The 9,946-nt window shown below is 37.5% G+C and overlaps 1 protein-coding gene across 1 annotated transcript; it reads left to right on the forward strand.

Moving 5' to 3' along the window:
- Window positions 1-5,090: 5,090 nt before the first annotated feature.
- On the forward strand, window positions 5,091-9,946 carry LOC147863004 (ubiquitin-conjugating enzyme E2 13-like). Its single transcript, XM_087321325.1, has 6 exons — window positions 5,091-5,242; window positions 5,424-5,526; window positions 6,085-6,182; window positions 6,496-6,596; window positions 6,675-6,752; window positions 9,637-9,946. Exons 1-6 carry the CDS (start codon window positions 5,197-5,199, stop codon window positions 9,712-9,714), a joined length of 504 nt encoding a protein of 167 aa, XP_087177451.1. The 5' UTR covers window positions 5,091-5,196; the 3' UTR covers window positions 9,715-9,946.

Consider the following 9,946-nt stretch of genomic DNA (forward strand, 5'->3'; position numbering starts at 1 on the left):
TGAGCGGTTGTGACCCCCATTGGAATTGGGAAGGTGAGTGATCGAAAGCACTCCTCACCAAAACCGTGATGCAAAATGATAACTAAAAATGATGACAAATAGTGTTGATGATGACGATGGTTGGGCGAAGAGGTGCTGAAAATGATGACGTCAAAGACAAGGATGTTGATGATGGTAACTCCGGAAGCAAGGATGGTGATGATGGTAACTCTAGAAGCAAAGACGATGACGAAGACGAGTGGTGCTTCTAGTTGGAAGGGATTCAAACTGTCACGGACACACCAAGCGCGGACTAGGACGGAGCACAGATGATGGGGCTACGAGCGACGGATGAACTTGGAGCTAGATGTGATGAGGCTGGGAACTTTAGATGTTGTGAGCGACATGAGGGCATGAAGACAGAAATCAAGATCAAGGAGACAAAGATGAGGCGAAACGAGAATACTAGATTGATGTGTCAATGACTGGCGTTGAATCCCTTGAAAGGGACCAAGAAGGTTACGAGTATTTATACTCTAAGTTGAAGTACATGCATTAGTATTTTGAAGGATATTCTAGACCCTTCTAGAACATTGGAACTTTCTAGAACTTTCTAGATGCCTAGAGAGTATACCTAGATCATGTACATCTTATACAATGATATGTAGATCAAATATATCTTATACAATGCTCATATGAAGATGGTTGGGTATGATGTATTTTTGATGTGAGGTTGTAAGTTCAATCCTCACCAACTATATATTTTATGTCATTGTATCGTGACAGTTACAACCTATTTGGTTCATGTTGTGGCAGAAGGGAGAAATGATGGGAGTTACATGGATTTCATGGGACCATTTGGCTACTCCCAAAAGGTTAGGTGTTGCAGCAATATTGGATTTGGAAATGCATTTGATGGCTCGTAGATTTGCATTATTATGAGATATATGTTAACAAGATCAACGATGGAGATATATGATGCAATATTTATTGAGCATGAAGGATTGTTGCACGGGAAAACAAAGATTCAAGCTTCCTGATGGTCATTACTCAATGGAAGTATTCCTCTAAAGATTCGACGTTCTATATGTGGACAACATTTGGTAAGATCATGGTAAGATGCATTATCTCTTTTTGAGTGGGGACCATCAAGCCCCATCAAGTGATCGAGAATCTTGTATTTCATTACAAAATGAATTGCTTGTTTCTTCTTGAGTGTTGTTTTGGCACGAGAAAGAGAAGTTGAGATCTCAATTCAATCGTTTATTTCGATTGGGGATTGTACATTTGGGAGATGTGGTTGATAATGAATCTCAAAGGTTGTCGGAATTTAAAGATGCCAAGAGATGATTATGTATCCCCCCAAATTATGGATTTATTTGGGAGAAATTACATTGTATACAATTGTTGCAAGGATCTTTGCCATTGAAAACAAATGTTGCACCTTGGGTGGAACAAGATGGTACAATGCTTGTTACAAGTCACTACAAATATATTGTATCATCACACAATGGCATCATTATCTTGGCTATCTCCTAAAGTAGAGAAGTTGTGGAATGTATTAAGTCAGATGCAAGGTAGTGGAAAATATTACAACGTGGTCGGCATTCCCATCTACCATTTCGTGCAAAGGTATTCATATGGAGAGCCATGATTGGTGGGCTCCCATTAGGTTCGGCCTTAAAGAGATGAGGACTAGGGTCTGGCACTTGTTTCTTTTGCAATATTCCATTGGAGGATAGTACACATAGGTTCATTAAATGTCCTATAGCGTGTACCATTTGCAAGTACTTATCGTACATTCAGCAAGTTTTAACCCGTTGTTGTTTGAGACCTTAACAATGGGTTTTTTCTCAATATGTTCAAAATGGTTCAAATGATGAGATGGAGATATTGTTCCAATTTTTACGTTATTGGGGACTACAACACAATTGGAATATGTGTAATGCTTTCATGTTTGATAATAGACATGGGGTAAAAGATAAAGAAGTTGAAAGGTATTCCCATGTGGAATTTTTGGATGTTAGAGCATGTGGGGATCATTTCCTCAAATGCAGATTCAGCTTTTTTAATGGCATTACATGACGTCCCTCTCCCTACATAGGTATATGATAGGTAGAGGACTCAAGAGACTAAGAAGTTTTATAACTAAGTGGATTCTACATACGATTATTATAATTGTGTGCTTTTACGAGAGAGAGAGAGAGAGAGAGAGAGAGAGAGAGAGAGAGAGAGAGAGAGAGAGGGTTTAGGGTTTAGGTCTATTAAAATTAGACCTCCTCAGATAAGACATTTTAGAAGTTAGGAAACCAATACTCGACTCTACCCTTATTCTCATATGAGTATTAGTTCACTAGGTATGACTAATATGTCACCCTTAGGACTTCGACATAGACTCTAGAAATGAACCATGCCACACACTTATGAAATATATGCCTCCCAACAACATGGTCAAGACAACCCACAAAATATGAATTGCTTCTAGTGTCAAGACACACTATTTGCCCACCTAGACATAATGACTTTATGCCAATCTATGCACTTGCTAGCAAGCATGGTGGGACAAAGGTCCACAACAAGGTATACTACAATGTCAATAGTTTACTAGAGACATCTAAAAGTATGATCCCATCAATAAGATTGTGCCCAAGTATCTTGGGCAAGGGAACATAATAAACACATTTAGTGTTTCAAGCAAGTCTTTTGGCCTTAGGACCCAATTTCTAATATGATTTGAGTTGCAACTTTTGGATTGACTCTTAAGGAAGAAACAAGGAATTAGTTCTAAAACCTTCCAAATGACTTTACAATTGTGAAGAAGGTTTTCTCGTGAAATTTTGCTTGATTGGGTCCCTTTGGAACCCTATGCACCAACTGGTCCCTTTCATTTAAGAATAGATGGAAACCATGCGTTATTACATCATTCAAATGAAAGCGATGGACCATTAGTGTGAACTTGAAGATAGAATGTTAGACCTAAAACCAATGAATTTTCTCATAAGGGGGTTTAATGATTAGATATTTCACCAAACCTTGTGAAAAGGCAATGAGCATGGAAGATAACTTGACGGGCCTCCAACCTCCCATGTCTACACTTGTTAACCCTTGAGGAAGGATACTCCTAGTACCCTTACCTAGGCCACAAACTTGAAAGATGGAGAAGTCAATTGGATATGCAATACATAGAAATATCCACTGTCTCATTTGACAAGAACACCAACTTCCAAAGTACACACATTATTGTAAGTGGCCTAAGAATTTTGTCATGAATGACCCAAATCATTGTTGAGGAGTCCCAATTTCATGATTTGGCCAAACTTAGATAGATTAATGTCATACACACAACATATAGACACACTTGGCCATCCTGTCACCTCAATGTCCCATGTCCTCCATAGGAATTGAGGCCTAAAATGAACAAAGAAGAGTCTCTAGTTGGGGGTCCCAAGTTTCCTACTCGGTGTGCATATGGCCTAGTGTATGTACTACATCATGATCAATATCCATCAAAATAAGAGGACCTCATAACAAAAACAATAATGTTATCAAGACCTCGATATGGTAAGTGAGTGCGCAACAAAACAATAATGTTACATTAGTAACACCAACAAAAGGAATTATGAAGAACTAGGTGTTGTAGGTGGCCATCAGGATGCAGAACAACATTAGGTGCCTCCTTAGCTAATAAACCCACCACTTCCAGTGACCAAATTGTATAAAACCTGCTGTCATTATTTACATTGAAGGTAGTTTCATGAGAGAATGTGGTCGAGTCAGATAATATCATAGTGTCCATAAAAAGAATAATAATGAGAACCCTATTCTTTGTTATACCCTTTGAGGACATGTAACCTTAATATGCAAACCTCATTCCCCGGGAACAACACAAACAAACAAGTTTGTTAATGGGGAAATTAATGTCGCTTTGTTGCAACAACTCATGACCGTTAAGGTTGCACTACTTATCAAAGATGTTAGTCGATTGGCTAGCCACCCTAAACTTTTCCATCAAGGGTTGGATTAGTTTTAGTCCAAACCAATGGAACTTACACTACCAAAGGTGCCCCATCTTAGCTCAAAACCTCATTACGATGTACTATGATGAGTAATATGCAAATGTGGCAAAGGGGAATCAAGAGAAGCATCTAATTAGTTCGAATGTCAATTTGCGGATGGTGGAGAACATAAGTTTCAAAGCCACGAAGTAGAGAATAGCCTCACGTGTGTGGTTACACGACTTTCAAGCAATGTGGTTGTTTATTCAGGATAATCTCCTTCCTTATAAGGGCCATTTGCCTTGTCATGGACTTCAGGAACGACGTCCTTTACATGGACAACGACATGAAAACCTAGAGAGTTCAAGTTAATACAACAAGCCGTTCACGAGCAAGAGTGGCAAATCCTTACAGAATTCAAGGGGACCAGATGTAGCTATCCAAGGGGAGGCACAATTATGGAAGTGGGAGTGGATGGCGAGGCGACATAACACTCTATAATGAGCTTGTAACTAACTCATAGTGAGGGGGGGGGGGGGATCCATAACGTGCGTGCTTGCCACAGTGGGGGCGGTGGCAAGTACGTACGCTATCGGTACAAGAGTGAGTCTTAGTGTGAGTGTCGGTGACACAAAGATGGGCGAGGTAGAAGAAAGAGTAAGGAGTAATAGAGTATGTATAGTAATGGTAATAGTAATAGTGCTACAAGTATGTATGTACATATGTATGTAGTAGTTAGTAGTTAGTAGTAGTAGTTAGTATGTGTATGTAGTTCTAAGTTAGTATGTATGTATGTATACATACATGATACAATATGTAGTAAAATATGTAGGCAGCCTAAGGCAGGCATGTATGTATGTAAAAAAAGAAACCACAAAGAAAAGAAGCGAGCGCAACAGAAGAGAAAGAGAAAGAGAAAGAGAAAGAGAAAGAATCAGAGATCGATCGATCCATCGATCGCATTTCCCCCTTCCTTTTCTTTCTGTCTGTCTTTCTGTCTTTCTGTCTACGTCTTCTTCTTCTTCTTGGAGGAAATCCATCTTTTCCAAAAGCAACGAAGAGAGTAGTAGTAGTAGTAGAAGTAGCAGTAAGCTCGATCCCATCCCATCACACCACAACAACAGCAATCTCTCTTCCTTCTCCCCCTCAATCTGGGAAACAATTATCAACACTAGCAACAACTACCAGAAGAAGAAGAAGAAGCTCTCTGCCCATCCATCGCATGGCAGACACCCAGGCTACACTCCTTCTTCGCAAACAGCTCCGAGGTAAGTTACTGAAAAAACCTCCCATCAGTTCCTCTTCTTTTTCCTCCTCTGAAGTAAATTTGCGTTTTCTTTATTCTTTTATTTATTTATTTTGTCTGAGTTGAACAAAATCTCATCAGATCTAGTGCAGTTCTTCTTTGCAACTTATTCTTCGAAATATTGCTCTATTTTTCTTTTTTAGATCTTTCTAAGCATCCCGTTGAAGGATTTTCGGCCGGACTTGTGGATGATTCGAACTTGTTTGAATGGGATGTGGCCATCATAGGACCTCCTGATACACTCTAGTATGTTTTCCTTATTTATATACGTACGGAAGAAATATGTTTTCCTAGTTCATATAAAGGAGAAATATGTTGCTCCGTGGAAGTAATGTCTTGCTCTTGAGCTGAGAAACGTAACTAATATGTTTTGTTCTAGCTCAAATGCGGAAGTGGTAATGTGTGTTTTACTGAAGGACAAGTGATATGGAATTAAGATATGGAAGTAGAATGCTCGTCTTTGGAATTAAGATATGGGAGTAGTATGTTCTTTTTCCCTCAGAAATGGAATTCGGATATTCAAGATGTGTGTTGCTCTAGTCAGATACAGAAGTACTATGTTCTTCACTTCACCATGGACGTGGAAATGTTATTCAGTTCAGATATGTGCTGTGTTCTATCTCAGATTTGAAAATGTTGTGCTGTACTATAGTTCAGATATGTATATGGTGTGTTTGTGTTGCTTAAGATATGAAAGTAGTGTGTTGTTTTAGCTGAGATATGGAAGGATTTTGAATTAGGTGTTGAATTTCTGTTGTGCTGTTCATCATTCGTCTGTTTTTCTTTTTCCATCCTTTTGCTCAGTGAAGGTGGATATTTCAAAGCAATTATGAGTTTCCCAGTGAACTATCCTAATAGTCCTCCGTCGGTGCGGTTCACATCAGAAATGTGGCATCCAAATGGTATTTTCTTTTCTTCACATGTTATTTGTGCGTTGCTTTGATAGTCATGTGACACATATATACTGAAACTGTGAATATATACTGGTGATCTTACTATAAATATATACTGATGATTGTACTGCTAATATGTATTTAAAAGCTCTGATGCTTTTCATTTTCAATTTATCCTGACGATATTTTTATTTCGTAACATATTGCCTTTCATGTGCTATGATCATACTGCACAGAAATACTTACAAATTTGCAACTAAATTCAAATATATATTGATGAAGTGAATATGTACCAGAAACTTACAATGTTTGTGATTTTCAGTTTATCCTGATGGTCGTGTTTGTATCTCCATTCTGCATGCCCCTGGAGATGATCCGAGTGGGTATGAACTTGCAAGTGAGAGGTGGACTCCTGTTCACACGGTAATGTAAACATGAAGGGACCACAAGATTTTTGTCAAAGAGTAGTATGTTCTCAGTTTAAATATTCGTTTCTTATAGGTGGAAACTATTTTGCTGAGTATAATATCAATGCTATCAAGCCCGAATGATGAGTCTCCTGCAAATATTGATGCAGCTGTAAGTGGATCATAACCAGAGTTTCTTCTTATGTTTTAATGCTGTCCATGAAAGCTCACATTTTAGTCTTAATGAGGGAATTATATATTTTCAAACATTGAAATGCTGTGCAATAAATGCATTAGGATATTAAAAGCCTTGTAATTGTCATGCATGTGACAAACTTTCTTGACTTCCAAATGCAAAACCATTGATTACTTAGAGACTACACATACCATTTTCAATTATGCCAACTTCAGGATATACAGACGTCCAGTAAAAAAGTATGCATGCTCCTGAAGATAATAGTCAAAAAGTAAATGTAAGATGTTCAGAATGATTCATGCCATGGTAAAAAATGCATAACATATTTTCCCTTGATCTCTTATTTTTTCTAGTGTTAAACAAGAAGATTATTTCTCTCTGCCTATGTATATATCTATTTCTAGGTGGGAATATAAAAAATTGTAATCTTTGAATAATTTTCTTATACTAAAATGCCTCGGTTGGCAAGGATTATCTAATTATATGTGATAGTCACTGATACTTAGTAGTATCAGTATAGGACACATTATTTGGCTTATATTCTATTAATGCCTATAGTTTTACTATGAAGATTCTTTTGGTTTTAGCCACTGTGTGTATGGGGTTCTGTTTTGGTTGGCTAGTATTATTCAAAGTTCCAGCTCACATGGATATTTTTATTTTTATATCTGAATGAACTTAAACAGAAAAATGCACCAGAAGATGTATCACCCTTGCAATCAAAATGAATATGGATCCTACATCTGCCCGCCACACAAATCAACATGTTTTTGAACTATTAATCAAACAACTCAATGAAGCAAATGAACATGAAATTAGGCACCTTCCTGGATAGGATTCTCAAAATGGAGAAAACCCTGATCATTCAAATTTAAAGTGATAGGATATCTTCACAAACTCAGTATGATGAATACATGCATCTCAAGCAGGTCAACCTCAATGCACCTATGAAAGATCTCTAACCTATACATAAAATTTCCTGATGGCAATATCCATGTGGTGAAGGAGGGCATAACACTTTATGAGTTCTCCTAGAATCTGAATGTGGAGCAGAATTCTCAATTCTGTCTCCCCTTGAAATCTAGAATTTGTTGGCTATGGCACTTCAGTTCTTACCAGTAATGACCATTATTTTGATGTATGAATAGCTATAAACTGATACATTGATTTTTTAAATGCCACTAAAGTAACCAAATGCCTTATTAAGTGTCACAATTCTGACTGCTTACATGATTATTGTTTTTTAACCCGCAGTAAATTTACCGATCAATGTTCTGAAGAATGCTACTGCATCACACCATGCTAAACATTTGTAATATACCTGGTCTGAACCATTCCTACTTAGCCTAACCCCATCATTCCCATCATCTTGACCTTTCCATTCTCATTCAATGACTTGCTGGCTGCCTAATCATACTCCCTCGAAGTCTTTCTATTGCGATTTTAAATAGCTGCAGACAATACTGCTGCAGTGGAGGCCATGAAATCCGGAAATAGTCTATGAGTGAGTGTAGATGGAGAACATGATCCACCTTATTTTCCCTCTCTGGCCGAGTTTATGAAGCATGTGAGTTGTCCCTCTAGAGTGGTTATTGTAGGAATATTTATCCTATATGACTAGTACATGCACTTGTTTATTGATTGAAAATGCACTTCCATGTTCTGTGAAAGGTTATCTAAAGATCAGTGCAAACATACTGCCAATTAATGTAACTTCTGGAGCATAGGCTACACTCAATCGTTTCCTTGCTTATCATTGAAATTGAGTTCAGTTTATCTTGATTCTTTCTGATTTGATGTTCCATTGTCCTTGTCTATTTGGGATGAGAACCATTTGTCCTTGTCCATTTCCTTGCTTATCATTGCTCATTGGTCACCCATTTACATAGCTTTTTAGTATCTAATAGTGACATCTTTTATAGAAAAGATATGATATACCTTGTCTTTTGGTTTGCTGGCAGTGTATTCATTGAAATTGAGTTCAGTTTATCTTGATTCTTTCTGATTTCATGTTCCATTGTCCTTGTCTATTTGGGATGAGAACCATTGTTATCATCCTCTGCATCCTTAAAATATTGCCTATCTACCACCTGAGCTTTTTGTCTTAGGTGTGACTCCATTGAACACCAAAGACAGTTTAATATATGTGCGTTAATGCCTATTGAGGATGATGACTCCACCCTGATTGTCTGTCCTCTTCTTGGCTTGTATAATACTAGAGCATGGATTTAGACTGACGCTGTGGGCAAGCATGAGAGATGTTGGTATTTTGTATGACTTTTTTCTGGCTTTATAAACTTTTTTTAAAAGCGTGGAAATGATGGATCTGATCAGTAGAATATGAGAATCAAAACAAAGTGCCAGCAAGTATTGATGATGTAGTTCTTCATCGTGCAATTTATTCCTTCCCTTGGATGTTTGTGACTGGTCTGAGTGAGTATTCAGATTCCAAATAATATGTCATTATGATGGTGCTCAAGTTCTCATCTAATTATTCATTTGACGAGTTCACTCATTTTATACCTTGGTCACATATGGTATGATCTCCCATAGGCTATCATCATTGTGGTCATGGTTCTGCACCCCACCATTTATTGTCCAGGAACAACGTCCCAAAATGGTCCTTGAGTGGTAATGGCAAGAAGTCAGACCATTGATGGAAATGTTGTCTCGTGTGTTGATGCAGACAAAATAGCATTCTGCCTGTGACTTGCAGAAGCTTTAATTGTGTGTAACTTGAGTGTTTCCGTATTGTTAAAATTTTCAGTTTCTCTATTATTAAATAAGTCAAATAAATGCAAGCAAGCTAATAAGCTCTATATTGTTTTAACTTTTAATCATCTGCATTCAAAACCTGCAGAAAGAGTGGAGAGAGAGCAAAGAGGAATTTAGAAGGAAAGTCAGTCGAATAATACGACGATCACAGGAGGCATTATGATGTATTAGAAGAAATCATCAAGATGCACTCTGAAAATATGAAGACAAAACGTTTTCATAAATTCTTATGTGTACAGGATTTGTTTGGTCTTTGTCATAAAATTCCAATGTACACAGAATCTGAAGGTTTTTGATTGTGGTAGATCCTCGTACATAAAAGAAGTCTTCTTCTGATGTTTCCAAGAAATATTATGTTGAGATGATAAATTTTTTGTTTAGTTTCCTATTGTTTA

This window comes from Azolla caroliniana, unplaced genomic scaffold (genome assembly GCF_043228905.1).
Source record: "Azolla caroliniana isolate FFs.n. ecotype wild unplaced genomic scaffold, voAzoCaro1.0.p SCAF_6, whole genome shotgun sequence".
NCBI classification, from domain to species: Eukaryota; Viridiplantae; Streptophyta; class Polypodiopsida; order Salviniales; family Salviniaceae; genus Azolla; species Azolla caroliniana.

Excerpts from the sequence above, each read along its gene's own strand:
- LOC147863004 (XM_087321325.1), top strand. The coding sequence starts at position 5,197 with ATGGCAGACACCCAGGCTACACTCCTTCTTCGCAAACAGCTCCGAG. Across the intron at positions 5,243-5,423 it reads TCTTCGCAAACAGCTCCGAG|ATCTTTCTAAGCATCCCGTT; the intron begins GTAAGTTACTGA and ends TTTCTTTTTTAG. Across the intron at positions 6,183-6,495 it reads AGAAATGTGGCATCCAAATG|TTTATCCTGATGGTCGTGTT; the intron begins GTATTTTCTTTT and ends TGTGATTTTCAG.